This window comes from Mustela lutreola, chromosome 4, assembly GCF_030435805.1.
Source record: "Mustela lutreola isolate mMusLut2 chromosome 4, mMusLut2.pri, whole genome shotgun sequence".
Taxonomy (NCBI): domain Eukaryota; kingdom Metazoa; phylum Chordata; class Mammalia; order Carnivora; family Mustelidae; genus Mustela; species Mustela lutreola.
This window is the reverse complement of record NC_081293.1, coordinates 195,793,749-195,815,920: the sequence shown is the minus strand read 5'-3', so window position 1 is coordinate 195,815,920 and position 22,172 is coordinate 195,793,749. Positions and strand designations below refer to the sequence as shown.

Here is a 22,172-nt window from a genome sequence, read left to right as displayed (position 1 = left end):
TTTTTAAGGCTGAAATAGATGGAACGTTTCTTACATGACATAAGGAGGCTTTTCTTTCTTTCTTTCTTTTTTTTTTTTTTTTTTTGAAAAGAACTAATGTTGTAAGTGTTTTATGCTTTTCCAAGAGGTCATTTTAAAAAAATAAGGGTCACTTACGATGTTTGCATTTGTATATCACTGTTATATTAAATATACATGATATACTTGATGTCTGAGTTTATTTTTTAGACTTCAGATTCTATATCTGACATTTGGAAAGTGAATTTTTCAAAAATGTCAAATATGTATTTTGTGCACCCAATAAACCAGCAGAAGTTGCTTTCAGTTGCTGTTTTTCTCCTAGAACATTGCATATATAGTTGGTGTTTTATATACACGGATAATCAACTGTTTGACTAAAAAGATCGAGCTCATTGATCAAGATCAGTGATCACTGATCTACAAAGATCAGTTCTTTTCCCAAAATGCAGAACCAATGTTTTACAGCTACTTTAAGAACAGATGGAACCAGAAGAAATGCTTTTCTAGCCTGCATTGTTAAAAATTGTTTATTGCTCTGAAGAAATAGAATTTTATTAGACCTAGAACTTCTGGGATAACATGGATTGACTTAAATTTACTGCTTAGGATTCTGCTTTATCTTAATAGATTTTATAAAAGAATATTACTGGAGTACCATTTTGGGAGGGTTGGAGAGATTTCATGAGTACCTTCTATTGATTGAGGCAGTTTTATACCAGGTCATGTGAATATCTCTGTGGTTAATGAAACTTTAATCATTCTCTTTAACTGAAAGGCCATTGCAAAATGACTCTTTTAAGAATTCACATTACACCGAAATACATAAAACAGAAGGCAAAAGTTCTGTAGTCCAGCCCTTGTGATTTTTAATCTTTCTAATCTCTTTTTGTGCATACAACATATTGATAATATATATTATATTTCAAAAGGTTACTGCCCAGATAAAAGTGTGCACCCTGTTACATTAGTTTGAGGTGTAGGGCTTACTGATTCAGTTTCTCTGCTCCTCATGCTGTGCCTACCATGATTGGGGCCACCGTCTGTCACCACACCCTGTGTCAGTACTATTGATGGTATTCCCTGGGCTGCCTTTTACTTTTTTAAAAAATTAATTAATTTTTTTGAGAGAGAGAGAGCGCATGCGCAAGAGTGCGTGGGCGGGGTGCAGAGGGAGAAAGGGAGAGAGAATCTCAGGGAGACTCTCTGTTGAGTGCAGAGCCCAAAGGGGCGTGAGCCCATGACCATGTGATGGTGACCTGAGCTGAAGCCAACAGTCGGCTGCTCAGTCAGCTGAGCTGCCCAGGTACCCCTGCTGTACTTTTTATTCCCGGGAATTAGTCATTCCCTACTGGAAACTGTGTCTCACTCCCCTCCCCCATTTTGCCCATCACCCCACCCCCTGCCTTTGGGGCCATCACTTCTGCAGCCTCCATCCAGGTCCTCAGTCTCTAAGAATGCAGTGTTTGATACTGTGAATATACCACCATTTATTGTCCTATTCTTAAACAGGTGTGAACATTTAGGTTTTAAGTTTTTTTACTTTTGCAATTAGTATTTCAGTCTATACCCTTCATCTACATCTTTGCATCTTGAGTGATTTTGTAGGAGGAGTCCCTAGAAATAAAATTACATGGTCAAGAGGATATAGGCATATTTAAATTTTTATGGGTATCACCATAGCTTTCTCCTGAAAGATTTTCCATCTATACCCCACCAGCTGTTTATGGTAGTGTAGTGTCTGTTTATCTCTGTTCCCAATGCGTAATAGTGGTCTTTTGGATCTTTGTCAGTGTGATAGGTAAAAAGTTACCAGTTTGTTTGCTTTATATTACTTATTGAATGAGGTCAAGTTTCTGTTGTTTATATTTCATAAATAACTGTTAGGGTGTTGGATCTGTTAAAATTAAGTTGAACTGTTTCTTAGGATTTTTAAGGACTTTTGTTTATTATTAAATACTCCTTTTTAAATCATGTTTTACAGATTCTTACCCCCCCATTCCCCACATTTTGATGTTATTTCTGGTATATTTTGATTTATAGAAGTTTTACATGTTTAGATAGTCAAATTAGAATTTCTTTTGATTTCTCTGTTTCTAAAGGCTTAGAATGTAAAGATTGTATAAATTACCTTTGCATCTTTCTGTTTAGTTGTTTTCACTTATCAGGAATTTCCTTTGGTATAAACAATGAGTAAGGATTTGGTTTTTAGTATTTTTCTGTTTAGCTTTCTAGTTGTTACAGCGCTATTTAGTAAATAGTGAACAGTCAAGAAGCAGTTATAAATCTTTTCTGTGGGGTGCCTGGGTGTCAGTGGGTTAAGCGTCTGCCTTAGGCTCAGGTCATGATCTCAGGGTCCTGGGGTCGTGGGATCAAGCCCCGCATAGGCCTTCTTGCTTAGCGGGAAGCCTGCTTCTCCCTCTCCTGCTCCCCCTGCTTGTGCTCTCTGTCAAATAAATAAATAGTCTTTAAAAAAAAATTTTTTTTTTCTGCAAGAGTCAGGACACGTGGCTGACCTGATTGGTGGTCCCCGATCTACCCCCTGAGCAGATCTACCCCCTGAGCTGGGACTTTGTGCTCCTGGGAGGCCTGGTGCCGGTGTCGGCTCTCTCTGGAAATTACGCCACTGCTGCCCTGTAGCTTTTATCCCCGTCCACTCACAGAAACTTCTGGATGAGTGTGCTGCTGCGGCTTATGGAAGCGGGGCGGTGGGGGGGCTTCACAGTACTCGGTCTCCCATATGTTAGTTTTTGCTTTCTTTTGTTTTCATTTTTTCAGGGGGCAGAAATGATCTTATTTCCCACTCCTAGGACTACTCTTGAATTAGGTATTCGTGTTTGCTCGGCTCCGGTTAGCTGTGTCCTATGCCACTTGGGTGTTCTGTAGTTTGACCAAAATGTATGTACGGAGCTTTTGTTCAGTTTCTGGTTTCCAGTTCTTTTAGCAAAACTGGCGTTTGTAGATTATGATTATGGAGAGTGATTTAATACAGCCCCTTCTGACCCCAGACTACATTGGGTTTTCTCTGTGCATTGGGTTTAATAAGATTCACTTATTACATAGGTTGATATATTTATGGTTGCTTTCATTTGATATTAGCCTTTTGAAATTAGGAGGCAGGGAAGAGTTTTAAGGGTCTACACTTGCTGAAATTGCATTCCAAATGTTCTGTGTTCTATGTTAAATGCGTGTGTGTGTGTGTGTTTCTTCTGGAAAGAACTATAAGAACTGGCACTTAGAGGATTTTGTCTTTCTGTGATGCTTACTTGAGCTCAGAAGCAAGAGCCCTATGTTGCAGGTTGAGTTTTCCTGCTAGTCTGGGATGGCTCTATAACATACTTTACAACAAAAATGGAAATAATCGAGAATCTGGTTATGAGCCACTCTTTGATTCCTTAGCCCTGGTGCCCTTGATCAGCTGCTTGTATTAGTACGTCTGGGTCATGATCTGATGAGAAATTTTTCTTCCTGTTGTTTAACTCTCATGTCTTCTACTCCTTCTCCTAATCAGCCTCTGAGACCTGGTTAGGGACTGATTCTGTCTAGCTTCTTTTGATCCCAACTTGATATTTACTCATTCTGGTTTTTTTCTTTAGGACTTATCTGCATAAAAGCAGTCAGAAATTAAATTACATGCATTGTCATTTTCACCAGAAGGGCTAGCTTAAGATTTGGATGTGTTATCTTTTCTCTGCTGGGATTTTGAAGAATAGAGGCAGTTTCAGAAATCATCCTCTGCTTTTCTTTAGCGTTTGGGTGGCAGTTGGTGCCTTCTTTCCTTACGCCTTAGATGTAAGATGGTTCCTTATTGTTTTTACTTGGAAAGGCTGAAGGATATTAGACAATATCAACAGTGCATTGTGTCTCTGGCATGAATTAAATGGACCAACCAGTATCCAAGAATATTTTTAACTTGGCTAACTGACTGTATTTTTACCCCCCACTATATGGAAGTTGGACTTCACTCTTCTGATGTTAAAGATTGTTCAGAGACCAGATGGCCATGGCTATTTCCTTTGGGATGTCCCACTATAAAATGGGGAGTCATACCGACCTCCTAGGGTAGTGGTGGATTTTAAAGAAGTTAACTTTGGTAAAATCTCTAGCACAGTGCTTGGCACATAGTAGGTGTGTTAATTTCTTTCCCTTCCCTGCAGGCCATTCACCTGCTCTTCCCTCTACGATTTTCCATAACACAGTTTTTACTTGGAACCAGCCTTCTGCCAAGAGTCTCAGTTTGGTTGTGTACTCCTACAACTACTATTTTTGGCTTGACTTCCCTCTCCAGCTCCCAGTGGTCCAGCCACACAGTCGCCTATTGTACCAGCTGGTTGATGTAAGTCTATCCATCCTCAGAGGAACCCGGTCACTTACCAGTAAGCTGTGTTTCTCTGAAAATGTAGCATCCTTGATAACTAATAGGCTTTTTTTCCTTCTTTACCACTGATGATGAATCACCTGTAATGACTTCCTTGTGTGATCCTCAAGTAGGAATGAGAATTGGAGAATTTTATCTGTTGATGTAGGTCTCCTAGTGAGTTCCTGAGCCCAGGACACTTGCCCGATCAGGTAAAATGCTTTGGAGACTCATGAGGTCAAAATCCTTTTCAGTATTGTGATATGAGACTTAATTACATAAACTGTCAAGGATGATACATTTTCAAAGAAAAAAAGTTACTGGTAAGTAACTGGAATTTTTTGAGTAATTTTCCTGTTAAGTCAATAAATAAGAATTCCCAAACTTGTTTTACCAACAAATGCTTTTGCATTTGAATATTAGTTCATAAATGAAAGGAATATGGTTATTAGTTAAGGTTAATAGTTAAGGAATGGCTTAGGTTTCTAGAGATACTATGTAGATAATGAGGTGGGTATAGGCCTTCAGTTTTCTAAGTAGATGCTCTCTTAGCATTCAAGAGAAATTGGAGTGAAACCTCCATTAACCAAAATCAGCAAATGCAGTCTGTTCATTCCAGAAACATTTTTTGAGTGCCTACTCTTTTTTGAGACACTGTGCTGAGTATCGTTGCAAGACAGAGAAATAAAACCACACTGTCTAAGCTGCTTTTGCCCTCAGAGAGCTGATTTCTGGCCCCTTGGTGACTCTGGTGGGTCTCAGGGTTGAGAGGCTGGGGTCTGACAGGTGCGGGGTTGGAGGCCGTACTGAGCACTGCAGCCTTTGCCGTCTCATTTTTGTGCTTCTCTAAGTTCTTTCTCTTCAGGGGTAAAAATCACTGGACCTCATTCAGTAGCTCCAGAGCATTTTCTCCATCTTTAGAGCAAACAGATGAAGTAGAGTCCCTCCTGTCTGGTAGTTGAAAGGAATAGTAAGCTGTCTAGCCTTAAGTCTGACCTTGGGTTCAGATGTTAAGTTCGCAGGTGGGTAAGTCAGAGTTGGAGAGGCAACACGCTCCCCTTCCTGCCCCAACCTCTAAAGGAGGCTAATCTTCAGAATTAAAGTCACAATATTAATTTACTTCCCTCCAAGTGTGAAAGAAAACCCCCAAACTCTAATTTTTTTGGTAAGAAATTACAGTTACTTTGTACTTAAAATCCCTGGACAGAGTATACTACTTGGTTCAGTAATGGGGAGCCCTGGCCCCACAGTTAGGCAGTTAGGTGGGGAGGAGCGGGGGTTACGTGAGAGTAAGAGACTTGGTAGTGAGAGGACTAAGAGGAGGGCCTGGGGAGAGGGCGTCTGGCCAGCAGCAGCCCGGGCGCAGCTGTGCGTGGTCTCTGACCCTACGAGCATCTCAAGGGCAGGGGCGCAGCACAGAGATGAGGCGCGTGGGTGTTGAAATCAGACTTAGGCTTCCATCCTGGCTTGGTAACTTCCTACCTTTCTGACTAGGCAAGTTATTTAACTTCTGTGAACCTCAGTCTCCTCCTCATTTGTGAGGTTGTGACTCTGGAGGCTGAGAGGACCAGTGGTTAAGACGATGTCTACAAAGCACTTAGCACAGTGCCTGCAACATAGTACGTGCTCAATAAATGTTCACTGCTATTACTGGGTCATTGGACGGATGGATGAAGAACCGAATCAGAGACAAGAGCGCGGAACAGGGAGGGATGCTGGCTCTGGAGTTTTAGTGGACCGTACACACCTTCTCATTTACTTGAGCTGTGAGCTTTCTAGTATTATTATCTTTATCTTGGCCCTTTTGGAAAGCAAATTAATGGATTAATCACTGTCACAGTTCTTTCTAACTACTCTTATCTTTAAACCTTCACTTCCACCAGGAAGGAACTGTTTTGTGCCGCAGTGATTGTGACCATGGCAAGATTGTCCCCCTGGCCTGATGAGACGCTGAGGGCCAGGTGTGGCCTGTAAGCCAAAGATTTTCACTGTAATTTCACCAAATCTAGTCCTGCTATTTTTAAGACCTCTCCAATAAAAATCAGACATTTAATAATTATGTGTGTGTATATATATTATTTTTGTTTCATTTTACTCCTTCAATTCTTCTTTTTACTCTATTTTCACTCATTGTAGCTTATGAATATATGTCCGAGGGTATTTTTGAGCAGGTTCTTGGAAGCCTTATGATTGGGTAATGGTCCTCTTTAAGAAAAGCTGGATTCCTAGACAGCATAGAAAGTGCTGTGGTCCTTTGGGCACAGATTTTTACCGTATTTCATAGAATCAAAGATGCAAAATTTTGAACATTTTAACATATGATGCATCTTAGAATTGCTGTGATAAGAAAGCATTATGTTACAGTTTGGCTGGCAACATTATTTTCTCACTGATACAGAAAGTAATGGAATGCCTTGAAATTGAGGTCATCACAGGTTGGATGAAATACGGTATTTCAAGAGAGTAGATGCACTTAAACATTCTAGAATACGGTATCGGTGGCAGTATGTGTAGTGGGTAAGAGCTGAGGCTCCAGAGTCAGGCTTTCTTTCTGGGATGAAATTTTAGCCTGATCCACTGCATGACTTTGGGCCAGTTACTTACCTTTTTTTCACCTGAGTTTTTTCATCTGTAAAATGGGGGCTAAGAATTAGTCCTCATCTTACAGTGTTGTCAAGAGGACAGAATATGATAAGACATGTAATGTGTTCAAAATAGTGCCTCGCACATAGAAAGTGCTCAATAATGCTAGCTATTACTATTAATTTAGAGATTATACTTCTGCAGAATGGATATGAACTTCTTTTGTTGTGATTGAAATTCAGATCTGTTACTACCCTTCATTTTTGTTTATCATCTGGTAATATCAGTAAATGATGCTTGGACTTTTTAAAAGGGAGGATAAAGATAAGAAAGGTGAACCTAACAGTTTTCATATTCTTATTAAGTGAGATTTAAGAGGCATATTTGGTATATATAATATTATTCCATGTGGTTGAGATCTAAAAGAAATTAAGCATCAAGCTAGGAAATTTATAGTGAGTTAACCTGAGGCTAGCACATACAGTTTTTGATTCTGGTTGATATTGGTAAGTATGGGAAGGGTTCTTGGAAGCTTTTGAAAATTTGTGAAATCTGAAGCATTTTTTTCACCTTAAGTAAAAGAAAGCAAGGAGAGAATCCCTCATGGTTGTTAGGAACCTTGTTGTCTTAGCTAAAGGAATTTCCTTTTCAAAATTACCTAAGTGGGCAGCGTCCCTTTATAATATGTTGACAGCTTAAGGTTGTCTTTTAATTCTTATGAGTCAATTTTATTTTTTCTGTTCTAGTGTTCAGTGACCAGTGACTTGGATTTTCCAACACAAGTCATCCCATTAAAGACTCTGAATGCAGTCGCTTCAGTGCCCATAATGTATTCTTGGTCACCCCTACAGCAGAATTTTATGGTATGTAAATCATGCGTCATCTGCTTACTTGATAATAACTTATTTTAAACAAAATACAATTTTCTTGTCAAGGTGAATCAAAAATAATATAAGTAAAAAAAGTTATTGAAATGATAACACTCAGTGATTTTTTTTTTTAAACCGATATATATTTTTAAATAAACCTTTAAGGTGTTGCTCTTTTTCTAGTCTTTCCTAGTTAAAATATTCTCTAAAGAAAGAGTGTTAAGCAGAAATCCTACCTTGGATTAAAAATATGTTTAAAAGATGAAGCTTATAGTTCTTACGCTTGAAAAGGTCAGTCAGTATTCTGTAATTTCAGTCTGATATATAGGTTTTATTAATTGAGAACTTTTGTTGAAACGGTTTTAGGCAGCATGTTATTAAATGATAATGTACATTATGAAATATTCTCAGGACTTATAAAACACAAAGTTTAGCATATTTCCACAGATAAAACCGGCCTAATAGCTTTTGTGACAAAATGCTGGTATTTAATTCTTTATAGAAGTAGGATGAAGGAAGGTGAAACGAGAAATTTGAGTGTGCATTCTTGACTTGTGTTGTTAAGTAAAAAATACATAGTTTTATTACTTACTTGATATGTAAAATAAGCTAGAAGTGTTGGTAGATGTCCTTGATGAGCCTGCTTTAGGGATTTTTTTTTTTTTTTAAAGCATCTTCCATGAACTCACAACCCTGAGATCAGGAGTCATGTGCTCTACCAACTGAGCCAGGCACACATGGAGACTTTTTTTTTTTAAAGTTGTATATTATTATTTTTTAAAGATTTTATTTATTTATTTGACAGACAGAGATTACAGGTAGGCAGAGAGGCAGGCAGAGAGAGAGGAAGGGAGGCAGGCTCCATGCTGAGCAGAGAGCCCGATGCGGGGCTCGATCCCAGGACCCTGAGATCATGACCTGAGCTGAAGGCAGAGCCTTTAACCCCCTGAGCCACAAGGCACCCTAACTTAAATTTTTTTTTTTTTTTTTAAGATTTTATTTATTTGACAGAGATAGGCAGGCAGAGAGAGAGAGGAAGTGAAGCAGGCTCCCTGCCAAGCAGAGAGCGCAATGCGAGGCTCGATCCCAGGACCCTGGGATCATGACCCTAAGTCAAAGGCAGAGGCCTTAACCCACTGAGCCACCCAGGCGCCCCAGTAACTTAAAGATTTTATAGCGAGTGATTAAAGACAAACTTCAGATACTCTTCTATAATTGCCTCGTATGTTTAAGGCTTCTTGCAAAAACATTTAGTTTAAGAATTCTGTTGCAAGAGCTTATGGGAGATTTCACATTTTCTTAGACTAAAATTCTGAAAGGTTATAGTGTTTAATACTGTTTAGAATTATCCATGAGTTTTGCTGGTCACTGACCAAGGCAAATAAAGCGGACTATCTTTATTATGATTAGGATATGTTTTGAGGAGCAAAGTTTACAGCAACAGTTAGGAAGACAAAATAGCCAGTTGTGACTTAATTTTGGCTTTTATCCAGAAAAATTAACATTCCTAGTTTAAGTGGGATTAGTGAAAGTGAGCTGTGCAGACTGGACCCTTTAGTTGTAAGTTTGGTTCTGGATAGATCAGGGCGTCACAATCTCAATTTTAATTTTATATCCCTTATTCACTTTCCCTCCCAATTTCCCTTTTCCTTATTCATCTAAGATTCTGTTGTCTCTCTGAACTTTGCAATTGTCCTAAATTTGTTACCTGGGGATTAGTTGAGATTTTTCCCTTCTCTCCGTTTTTCCCGCCTGCTGCTACGTGACGGTCCCCTGTGTGTCTCGTGGCCTTCTCGTGTGTTCTTCGCTGTCGATCGTGCGCCCCGCCTGAGGCTCCTACCCTGGCCGCAGCTGCCGCGTCCTCCTCTCCTCGTAGTCAGTCTGCTCTGTTTATCAGAATTTTCCTTCTCAGCTTCTTCTTTTAACCAAGACTTCTTAAGACAGACCTGTCCTTGCTTAAGTCTCTTCAAATATGGACTCCAGAACCTTCCAGTCTTGATCTATCATTACTCTCTTTTTTATCCTTCACTGAAGATTCTCTCCCTCCCATGCACGTCTGCGGCCGGCCCCGTGTGTGCTTCAGTTCTCTGTTCTCCCGAGCTTTTCTTAGATCGGCGCGCTCGGCTAAGGTAGTGCCTTTTTTGTCTCCTGTTGTCTTCAGAACCTCCATAAGCTCATCTCTCATCTTGCTTAGCATGATGAGTTTTTAAAAAAAATATATATTTTATTTATTTATTTGACAGAGAGAGACAGAGCGAGCGAGGGAACACAAGCATGGGCAGTGGGAGAGGGAGAAGCAGGCTTCCCGCTGAGTAAGGAGCCTGATGCAGGGCTCGATCCCAGGACCCTGAGATCATAACCTGAGTTGAAGGCAGATGCTTAACCATCTGAGCCACACAGGTGCCCCCAAATGATCAATTTTGATAGGCATCTTTTTCCTATCAGCATTGAAATATTGTATGTAATTGTAGAATGTTCTTATTTTATGTATAAGAGCAAATCCTTTTGGCATAAACTTTATGAAACTCTATTTTACATCCCCTAGATTTTTATTGAAGGTCTGAATAGCTCGATCATCAAATGAAGTTTAGAAATCCTTACGTTGTTATCCTTTTTTATGGCTATTTTAAGTGGTTTTGATACAACTATTCTAAGACACTGGGTGTATCTTCAGATTGATTGGTCATGTGGTAATATGCACTACTTTTTCCTTTCTTGAGGAACATAAAATAATGGTAAGTTTTAATGATTGATGACATGTCAGATTAGGTGAATAGGGTATTTTTCTTAATTTTTTTCCCTATAAACAGTTTGATTTCTGAGATAATCCTTGTTGATGGGAGGGCTCTTTATTTTATATTTTAGAGTTTGTTGTCTATTAGTTTAGATCTGGAGAACTGAGTAGAGACATCTACTTAGGAAAAAAATCGTATTTTACATTACATTGATTTAAAAAGTACTTTGATATTTAGGATAAGCCTGCTTTTAAAATATATTTTTATTTTTAGGTGGAAGATGAAACTGTTTTACATAACATTCCTTACATGGGGGATGAAGTTTTAGACCAGGATGGGACTTTCATTGAAGAACTAATAAAAAATTATGATGGAAAAGTACATGGGGATAGAGGTGAGCCCTGTGTTTATTCCCTTGGAAAAAGAGGCCAAAGAACTGAGAGATACTTTTAATTTCTTAAGTAGAGGTATGAAAAAGATTTTTAATATTGAAAGTAAGTTTTTTGCTGGACTGACCTGGGCCTATTTTCAAACCTAAACATTTTAATGTTATCCCTAACTATTTTTAAATTGAAAAATCATTTTTGCTATTTGAAAATGATACATAGTTGGTTATAACATAAATTATGAGGCCAGTAAAATGTAAATTAAATAGAGTTGTTGGGATGTTTGTAGGTTTTAAGATTCCTTCCCGGTAAATTAGGGTCAGGGCCCTGCTTGTGTGATGCGTGGGCTCCAGAAGGCCCCATGCTCAGAAGGACGCCCCACTTAGCTGCCGCAGGACCTACACTTCCGCCACTGCCACCACGGTTTCTGTCCCATCCCGGAGACCCCAGCGAAGCATCCAGCAGGAGGGCGGCATGTGTAACATAATCGCCATCGCTTCTCTCGGGAAGAGTTGTTAGGAGGAGGCTGAGGCCACAGTTAGTTTCTAGAGAATTAGGTTCGAGTAGCGGGCGCTGGAAACTTGGGGAGGGTGTGATGAAAGAGAAGGTGCCAGGTGTTGAAGTTAAATTCCTCCTAACTTTGCCTCAGGCCAATCTTAAAAATGATCTCCTACCTCATTTTAACGATGTGCTCGTGCTAATTAATAGGTCCTGGCTGTTTCTTCCAGGTTAGAAAAGGCATATGTAAACTTTTGTCATCACCACTTTCCTCTGTGTATTTCTGATATTTGACTTGATGAATTTCAGAATGTGGGTTTATAAATGATGAAATTTTTGTGGAGTTGGTGAATGCTCTTGGTCAGTACAATGATGATGACGACGATGATGATGGAGATGATCCCGATGAAAGAGAAGAGAAACAGAAAGATCTAGAGGAGAACAGAGATGGTATGTCTGTGTATTAGGCTTGTGTGTAGCCCTGACAGCGTTTTTCAAAAACAGTAAAGTACAAACATGTTCATTCCTTCTTTCTCTTTTTCCTTTTCTGAACTAGCATATTGATAGTAATAGAATCAGAATGAGAATATCATTTGTAACATTTCATCCTATAGTTAGGCATCTTTATTTCCTTTGGCTAACGAAAGAGCGTACTCTGTTTTGGGGATTTTGCTGGGTGATCATCGTAATCATCATTATGATATAACCTGTTGATCACTGACTATGTGCAAGTAGTGAGTGTCCCAGTCGCTCTCGTGCTCCGCAAGGTGGCTGTTCGCGTCAGATCTCTTTTGTAGTTGGAGAGACAGGCTTAGTGCAGTTAAGGAACTTACTTAAGACCACACTCTTGGGGAGAAACAGAGCCCAGAACACTATGATGGTAATCCCTCTGACTGCTCGAGAGTTTTAACCCCTACACTAGTGAAGGCTTATCAGAATAATAGAGGACCCCACACTCGAGCCCACAGTCGGTGGAGACTCAGCATAGCACGCTATTAAACAGCGCAGAGGAATGGGGAAAACCCGCAATCTGAAGGAAGCAGGCAGTGATCATGTGGTTCCTCTCCTTGGCTTGTCGATGAAGAAACAGACCCCAGTGGATAGTGGCCAGGCGAGGTCACAGACCCAGTTGGTAGCAGAGCTCTGATTAGAACCTGGGTCTTCAGCCTTCCGGGTTGCCTTAAACTTTCCATATCTGACTTGGAGGTTTTTGTTTGGCTCACCAGCACTCCGTGGATACGTATAACATGTGTCAGAAGTAAGGGAAACACAGAGTCGATAATTTCTTAGGAAATCCGCTTTGTTAGATGTAGTTGTGTGGAGAGAGGGAAGGATTGAAAACTTGTTTACTATGATTTTTTTTCCCTTTCATATTTCCCCATTTAGATAAAGAAAGCCGCCCACTTCGGAAATTTCCTTCTGATAAAATTTTTGAAGCCATTTCCTCAATGTTTCCAGATAAGGGCACAGCAGAAGAACTAAAGGAAAAGTAAGATTTGTTCTTTTGAGGCGGTCTTGCCTTGTATGGTACGAAGCTCAGCATTTTGGTTTGTCAGAAATGGAACTGATGTAGCTGGTGAGCCCCTGGGCTTCCTCTGTTGACTGGCAGGGTTCTCGAAACCCCTTGTCTGTGGTACTCTTCCTCACGACAGTCGCCATAGGCACAGTAAACACACGACATCATTGACACTCGTACACGGAGAGGGGAATTTCTCCGGACCTTTTTAGAAACGTTGGTGTCACTGAAGTTTATTTTAATTAATATGGTAACATTTTTCATGATCTGGATCCTACCCGTGAACTTGATTCTCGATATACCATGCATAATTTTTAATTGGTTTTTCATCTAAATAGATTATTGTCGGTTAGACCTTTCCTTTTGTGTTTCGGGCAAGACGAACACCACAGCCAGTACCCGGCCCCGTTCGGAAACTGTCTTTTTGGAGTTGTTTTGGCCCCACCTTCACTTGGCGTTCTTCTTGGTTAACGTTAGGTACAAAGAGCTCACCGAGCAGCAGCTCCCCGGCGCGCTTCCTCCCGAATGCACCCCGAACATAGACGGACCAAACGCTAAGTCTGTGCAGAGGGAGCAAAGCTTGCACTCATTTCATACGCTTTTCTGTAGGCGATGTTTTAAATATGACTGCTTCCTACATCGTAAGTGCAATTCTTGTACGTTTTCATTTTTTATCTTTGTTGTGGAATTATGGCTTAAAGCAACTTGGAAAGTGTTGTCGTTTATTATAACTAGAATTTATCATTTAATCTGGCAGTTATGATTGAAAAATATGTTAGGATCAGAGTATCGTTCTTTTGTACTTTGTTGCTTGAGGGCTGCTGTGAAGTCTTGCACGTGTTTAATTTGGACCACGTGCCTCCCACGAATTTGGACTACAGGTCAGTGGTTTTTCCATAAATGGTAACCAAGCACTTGTTTTGTAATATAGTTCTTCCTGTGAACCGGTAGCCGAGAGCAACACTGTGATATTGATGAACAGATTTTGTTGAATAAGAAATTGGCTGAAAAGATGCTTATATGTTTTTGTCTATTTAGTATGTGTTTTTTTTTTTTTTTTTTGGTGCGGGGTCCTCTGAATAAATTACTTTAAAAAATTTAATCTGCATTGGGGGGCAGTCTGGGTGGCTGTCGGCCAAGTGTCCGACTCTTCACTTTGGCTCAGGTCATGGTCTCAGGGTCGTGGCATCAAGGCCCCATCTGGCTCCGCACACAGTGGGGGGTCTGTTGGGAGATTCTCTCCCTCCGTGTCCCAGCCCCCCAACTCCATGCCCCTCACTCTCGCTCTCTTTCTCTCAAAAAAAAAAAAATCTGCATTTGAATACGGGAAAAGCATAAATGCTGTGAATGAAATTTAAGTGTGTCACATATGATACTGCTTTATTTTTCTGACATTGCTGGGGAGTGAGGTTTCGTTAGGAAATTTTCTAGGTGCTGGGAACTTTTTAAGCACCATTTAAAAAGCACCAATTACTTTTGAGGTGCATTATTTTGAAAACATATTTGCTATCTCCTTGGTTTCCTAAGCAGAGTTTACTTAATAAAGGTTAGTTTTATCCATGTTACAGTTCAGGGCGCCCATCTCTGTGGCAAGGCCACACTCTCAGGGGCGTCTGACCTGTGCCAAGTTGTTCCCCCCTGTGCTGAGTGGCCCTTTCACATTCTGTGGCTTTTGCAGAAGTTTCCCCCTCATTATCCAGTAGCACCTCTTAATGTTGATCAGCCCGCACACACGGTTACATCTTGTCTCATTTTGAATTTTTGCTATGTCTGCTTTCTTGTGCTGCGTTTCATAATTTGTTGTGTGATAGGTATCTTGACCTGGAAATGGTGTGTGTGTGTGTGTGTGTGTGTGTGTGTGTGTGTGTGTGGCTTTAGTGGTGTAGTTATCTTTAATTAGAAAAATTCGAAGTAGATTTCAGAGTTACTGTGTTCTCCATGTCCTTGCTATTGATTACCACCGAGTCTCGGTGATTTCGTGGCCGTAACGGTCTCTGGCGCCAGCCACGTGTTTTTCCAGCCATCGGACAAAGATCAAATATCTTTCTTGGGCTTGGCAGTGTTGTCTTCGCACAGCCCTGGAAACAGGTGCCTTGAATTGCATTTAATTCGCCTTTACACACAGTCGTTCTAGAAACTATGTCCAATTTTTATTAAAAATATTATTAATCGAAAAAAATATTATAAATTGCCTGCAGATACACGATAGCAAAAAAAAAATTGGGTGGACTCTCTACTCGGAAGTCTGTAAAATGGCCCCTTTAATTTGTTTGTAGATGCAGCATTTCTTGTGTCTTTCTTGTTGTACAGATGAACCAAAGGAAGTAAGATACTACTTTTAACATGAATTATTTTATTGTGATCTTCAGATTTGAGTAATTTCTGTGAACCTTGAACCTGATAATTACCTCCTTATTTAAGCTGGGGAGAAGAAGATAGACAGTTGTTCCCTTTACTGAAGTCTGCTTCTGTGGAGCGGCAGGCGGCTCCCTTGTAGCACTTGGGGAGCAGGGGTCCAGCGGCCGCGGTGGCCCCTTTTCGTTTTCTGGACGCTAGAGCCAGTCTCCTCACGATTTAGCCTGGATAGATCCCATAGGAATTCACTGCTTTCCATGAACTTTGACAAAAACCACACACTATAGGTTTTTCCTAAGTAAAATGAGTCAGTAAATACACTAAACATATAAAAGATAGCATTTTGTGCTTTCATTTTGTCTTTTGTCTGTGTGAGAGAATAACCTAGTAGCACTTCACACGCTGTCGGTTGTAAGGATTCAGCTGATTACTCCGTGCAATTTACGCAGAGTCAGATACTCAGAACAGTACCCGGCTTGTTTTACGCAGAGTCAGATACTCAGAACAGTACCCGGCTTGTTTTACGCAGAGTCCGATACTCAGAACAGTACCCGGCTTGTTTTACGCAGAGTCCGATACTCAGAACAGTACCCGGCTTGTTTTACGCAGAGTCAGATACTCAGAACAGTACCCGGCTTGTTTTACGCAGAGTCAGATACTCAGAACAGTACCCGGCTTGTTTTACGCAGAGTCAGATACTCAGAACAGTACCCGGCTTGTTTTTGTCGTCCTTGCTTACAGCACGTTGTCATTCACGTGACGTGGCATTTCAGAATGTATTAAAAGGTACCAAGTGAATGCTCCCTGCCACTTCTGCCCTCCCTCATAGAGTCTGCACCTCACTTCTTACACCACTCAGCACCATTTTTTTCTGACAAAATGCAGATATTCTTCTTTTTCTGAGTGTCCTATTCAAAAGGTGCCTTACTTTTCAGGCTTTTCCCCATTTCGACTAAGTACATATTGGTCAGTATTATTCCTGTCTGGAGATCTGCGTGGTCTTCCGCTGTAGGAGGGGAGAACTTACTGAGCTGATTCCTTAGGGTCAGCATTTGGATTGTTCTGTGCCTCCCACGCTAACGGTGCTGCAGTGAGTCACCCGGCTGTGCCTGCACATCGTTTCCCGCACGTGCAAGTTAGCCCAGTGCCCAGTGTTTAGACAGGCTTCGTTGTTTTTAACATTGGGTCGCTGGAATTTATTCTGGTAGAATTTTTTTTTTTTTTTTTTTTTTTGAATGTTTCATTTTTATTTTTTTTTTATTTTATTTTTTTTTTTTTAATTTTTTATTTTTTATAAACATATATTTTTTATATACATATATTTTTATCCCCAGGTCTGTGAATCACCAGGTTTACACACTTCACAGCACTCACCAAATCACATACCCTCCCCAATGTCCATAATCCCACCCCCTTCTCCCCAACCCCCTCCCCCCGGCATCCCTCAGTTTGTTTTGTGAGATTAAGAGTCACTTATGGTTTGTCTCCCTCCCAATCCCATCTTGTTTCATTTATTCTTCTACCCACTTAAGCCTCCATGTTGCATCACCACTTCCTCATATCAGGGAGATCATATGATAGTTGTCTTTCTCTGCTTGACTTATTTCGCTAAGCATGATACGCTCTAGTTCCATCCATGTTGTTGCAAATGGCAAGATTTCATTTCTTTTGATGGCTGCATAGTATTCCATTGTGTATATATACCACATCTTCTTTATCCATTCATCTGTTGATGGACATCTAGGTTCTTTCCATAGTTTGGCTATTGTGGACATTGCTGCTATAAACATTCGGGTGCATGTGTCCCTTTGGATCACTACATTTGTATCTTTAGGGTAAATACCCAATAGTGCAATTGCTGGGTCATAGGGCAGTTCTATTTTCAACATTTTGAGGAACCTCCATGCTGTTTTCCAGAGTGGCTGCACCAGCTTGCATTCCCACCAACAGTGTAGGAGGGTTCCCCTTTCTCCGCATCCTCGCCAGCATCTGTCATTTCCTGACTTGTTGATTTTAGCCATTCTGACTGGTGTGAGGTGATATCTCATTGTGGTTTTGATTTGTATTTCCCTGATGCCGAGTGATATGGAGCACTTTTTCATGTGTCTGTTGGCCATCTGGATGTCTTCTTTGCAGAAATGTCTGTTCATGTCTTCTGCCCATTTCTTGATTGGATTATTTGTTCTTTGGGTGTTGAGTTTGCTAAGTTCTTTATAGATTCTGGACACTAGTCCTTTATCTGATATGTCGTTTGCAAATATCTTCTCCCATTCTGTCAGTTGTCTTTTGATTTTGTTAACTGTTTCCTTTGCTGTGCAAAAGCTTTTGATCTTGATGAATATTCTGGTAGAATTTTTGATGCACCCCCTCCTCCCCACCTCCAAGGCTACTGAGCTGTTTCCATACCTTTTATACTGGAAAGTTCCCCGTTTGCTGCCCTGCCCACCGCCTTTGTTCCCCATTACCGTGTGTGCTTGGGTCTCTTTTCTTTGCCTGTGTTCCTTGAGTCATTCTGTCCAAGACGCTTTATTCAGAGATCTCCTGGCTATTCTTGCTTATTTTTAATGTAAATTTTATAATCTTAAGGTTGTCTAACTAAAAAAAAAAAAGGTCTAGTAGTATGTTTATTGGAATCCCTTTAAATTTATTAATTACCTAAGTGAAAACTGATATTTTAAAATGAGGATTAAGTGTAACTATATGATCAAGTTACCTTTTGTGTCCTTTAATAAACTCAAATTTTCTTCCTGTAGCTCTTGTATATTCTTTCTTAAGATGATTTCTAGGTATTAATGGGTTTGTGGCCTGGCTTTTTCTCTTTCAGTCTTACATATTTTATACCTTGATACTTTACTCAATTGTCCTTGTTCATAAGAGTTTCTCAGTGAATTCTTATTGAGCTTTCTAGCTATGTAAGTAAACTATCTGCAGTTACTAATACTTTCTGTCTTTCCAGTCTTCATGACTTTATTTTCTTGTCTCATTGCAATGGCTTGTATCTTCAAGTAGAGTGTTAAGTGACACTGGTACTAGTAGATACTTTTTTTTTCTTCTTCTGGATTACTTCTGGAAAATTATCCCCTTCACCAGGTTTTGAAATTTATTTGTATAAAGTTGATCTAAGTGTTCTAATGATTCTTTTGTTCTTAAATGTTTCATTCTCTCATTTTTCTTGATGAGCTCGTGAAGTGGCTTCTTTTACTTTATTTTGAAAATCCGTTTTGTGTATTTCCCCCTCAGAGAATCAGCTACTGTATTAGGTTTACTATTTTTCTCTTTATTAATGTGATTTTTGCATTGTTTTCATTCTTTCCTTTTTTTTTTTTTTTTGATATATGTGGTTAACATGGATTGAATTGTCTGCAGAGTACTGTTTCAACCTCTCATGTTAGTATGTTTGGCATTACTATAATTTATAAGGATTTTTTTTAAGATTTTATTTTTATTTATTTGAGAGAGCGAGACAGTGAGAGCATGAGCAAGGAGAAGGTCAGAGGGAGAAGCAGACTCACCATGGAGCTGGAAGCCCGATGTGGGACTTGATCCCAGAACTCTGGGATCATGACCCGAGCCGAAGGCAGTCAGTTGTCCAACCAACTGAGCCACCCAGGCGTCCCTAATTTATAAGGAATTTTAAAGAATATTCTGTGTTCCCTTTTTAGCTCCTTGTTTAAGGGATAACTTTTAAAACTTCTGGGTGAAAAGGCCTTTTTTGGATGTTTTATATTTTTTAATTTTTTCTGTGTGGTAGCCTTACTAATAATAGGTTATTTAGATGTTAGAGGTGACTACCATTTTTATCTATAAAGAAGATGTTTTGATGGTAAGGGTTTGGCAGTTATCTTACCCAGAGCTCAGTATCTGACCATGGATCTTTTCTGTTAGAGGGACTTGTGTGTTCTACTGAACCTTGAAGGATAAATGGCTTTGGTTTGGGAACAAATCTCACTTTGTATTCCAAATAACTTTGAGACCACGATCCATTTTGTAAATTGGAAATGGGTTGTTCTGCAAACTTGGAATCATGTAATTTCTTTATAAAAGCTTCAGCCTAAAATGGGCTCCTGGTCTGTCTTTGACACTTGTTAGAGGAACCGGGGTCAGCTCCTGAACTGACTGTAATGTAACACATTGACAGAAATGTAACGCATTTCTGATAGGGAGGGAAGGCAGGCAGGCTGGGAAATTAAGGCTGGAAGTTTTATGTGCTTAAATAGGATCATAAGTAGAATCTTGGAATACATGGCTTGCTACATTTTCTCTTATCTGTATGGCCTACAGAGGAATCCATTTTAAGCATAAAATCCAATTCTGTCTGTGTGCTACTTCTGATATTACGTAAAAAGTCTGTTCTTTTTGGAATGTATTAATGCTTATTGTAGAGGTTTTAATATTTTAATGGTTAGACTTTCAGAAACAGTATTCCAAAGTTTGTAGTTGATGGTTAACTTTTTAAAAATTTATTTCAGATGAGTAATGATTAAAATTCAGACATACAGAGTTCATGTCTGCCATGAAATTAGAGTGACTTACCCTCCCTAAATCCCGGTTTTTCTCATCTTTAAAATGGGGATGGGAATCCGCACACCTGGAGGATTTTGTGGGGATTAAAGGAAGTAACGCCTCAAACCTCTTACCGTGTGCTTTGAACACAGGAGCCTTTACTGTGAGCTGCTGTCACTGCTGCTCTCACTACTGTCCTGTGCTCTGAACGTTGATGCTGTTATTTTTAAGGTACTTAGTATTAAAAATCGGAGATCTGCGATATACACAAGAATTATGTGATTCCAACCATAAGTATACTGAATGAGAAGTTATTTTAAAGAGTTATTTATCTGGTGGGGGAGCGTGCATGAGGGGAGGGGGGCAGGGAAAGAGACTCTTCAAGCAGATTTCCTGCTCAGCGGGGAGCCCCCTGTGGGGCTCCATCCCACAGCCCTGAGCTCATGACCTGAGCTAAAACCAGGAGTTGGATACTCAACCGACTGAGCCAGGCACCCCTACTTTGTATTTTTAAGCCATTTTTTTAGAATTGCCAGTTTACTCACAGGGATAGGGAATAGCTGGAACTGTATATCGTAATAGTATACGTGTAGATACGTAACAGTAACTGTGCATCGTCCTTTTTTTGAATTTATTATTTTTAAAGATTTTATTTTTATTTATTTGACAGAGATCACAAGTAGGTGGAGAGGCAGGCAGAGAGAGAGAGGAGGAAGCAGGCTCCCCGTGGAGCAGAGAGCCCGATGCGGGGCTTGATCCCAGGACCCTGAGATCATGACCTGAGCGGAAGGCAGAGGTTCAGCCCACTGAGCCACCCAGGCGACCCGTAACAGTCTTTTTACCTTTACTTGAAAATCTTCAGATTTTTTACCAAGATTTTATAGGTTGCTTTTGAAATTAAACAAAAAAAACAAAACCCCTCAACATCCCATATTCTTTCCTTTTTGTACAGTTTTTTAAGAAAGCACCTTGCTTAAATTTCCTAATAATTTTTTTGATCAGGGAATTTTACATATTCTACCCCCCATATTATATTTAGCTTAAAAAATATTTTAATAACTTACTTGAAATACAGGTATTTCAAGATGCCTATGTGAAAATATTAAGTATTCTGAAAATCTCAAACAGTCAAGACATTTCTAGAAGAGGGAATTCTTAATATACCTAGTTTTCTTAAACAATTGAAGTTTGATATTGTGAGGGAAGTGTAGTAAGGTGTATAGTTCTCTTTCTTAAGCTAAATGCTATGTGAAATTAAGAATTTTTTTTAACCTTTGATAATAAAGTACCTCTGATTATTAGCAGCTTAATTTTTCCTTCATAGCCAGAACTTGGCTGGCGAGTGTTCAGTGACTTTGCTCTGATGCCCGTCCGGCGTCCCCCAGCCCAGGACTGGCAGGAGCTGCCCTCCTCCTCTGGGCCGCTTGTGCACAGATACATATGTGCCTTTGTCTTTTTCCCTGGATCAGGTGAAATCAAGAACATCAATTTATGAATAGCGGAGATATCCACACTAAAAACAAATCTTACCAAAAATAGATCACTCCGTATGTGCTGCTCACTGGCTAAGGACGATCTTGTCTTTTGGATCGAAGTTAATTGTTAGCTGCTGATGTAACCTTAACCTTTTATAGGCTCAGACTTTGTATGGTAGGGGTCCTCACCTGTTCAAAAACAGAATCCAGTGCTAAATAAGTTGTGGGATCAGTCTCTCATTTCATAGCAAACTCTAACACACACTTGAAACAGAATTTGAGCCTTGACTTTCTCCTTCAAAAACCTAACTTTGTCTTTTTTCCCTTGTTTCCCTCATCAGTCTGTCTTTCCCATTTAAGTTCTATGGATAGAGTATGGCTTTTTACAGACTTTGTTTTTTTATTTTTTTAAGATTTCTTTATTTGGGGGGAGAGAGAGCACATGCTTGAGTTGGGGGAGGTGCAGAGGCAGAGAATCTGGAACAGACTCCTCTGACCGTGGAGCCCAACCTGGGGCTGGATCCCGTGACCCATGAGATCAGGACCTGAGCTGAAATCACGAGTCGGTGCTTAATCGACTGAGCCACCCCTACAGATGTTTTTTAAATGGTTTGTTTCATGAATGTGTCACTTATTTGTATCCAAATTAAGATAATTTTCATCTTGTGTAATTCTGAACAGCGCATTTCTAACATTTGCCTCTGCAGCTGGAAGTAGGCTTTCTCAAGGGTTTTACAAGTTCTCACCACTGTGTGTTCATGTTTCTTTAGTTTGGCCTTGTAATAGAATCTGAATCCTTTTGTTATCACATTATTTGGGGATTTTAAGTTTCAAACACTTCTTTCTAGAACCTCTTTTATGTGACCATGTGTTTCTT

General features: G+C 39.8%; 1 protein-coding gene across 12 annotated transcripts in view; it reads left to right on the top strand.

Annotated features, from left to right (window-relative positions):
• Positions 1 to 22,172, top strand: part of EZH2 (enhancer of zeste 2 polycomb repressive complex 2 subunit) — a 91,166-nt gene that overhangs the window by 56,705 nt on the left and 12,289 nt on the right. For 5 of the 12 annotated variants that reach the window (XM_059172157.1, XM_059172158.1, XM_059172164.1 and 2 more), the window contains 5 exons: positions 7,705 to 7,821; positions 10,836 to 10,956; positions 11,756 to 11,896; positions 12,833 to 12,935; positions 13,440 to 13,618. In XM_059172157.1, coding sequence (XP_059028140.1) covers positions 7,705 to 7,821; positions 10,836 to 10,956; positions 11,756 to 11,896; positions 12,833 to 12,935; positions 13,440 to 13,618 — 661 coding nt within the window. Of the gene's footprint in view, positions 1 to 4,175; positions 4,355 to 7,704; positions 7,822 to 10,835; positions 10,957 to 11,755; positions 11,897 to 12,832; positions 12,936 to 13,439; positions 13,619 to 22,172 lie in introns of all 12 variants that reach the window. The other 7 variants (XM_059172167.1, XM_059172165.1, XM_059172163.1 and 4 more) reach the window with 4 other exon arrangements.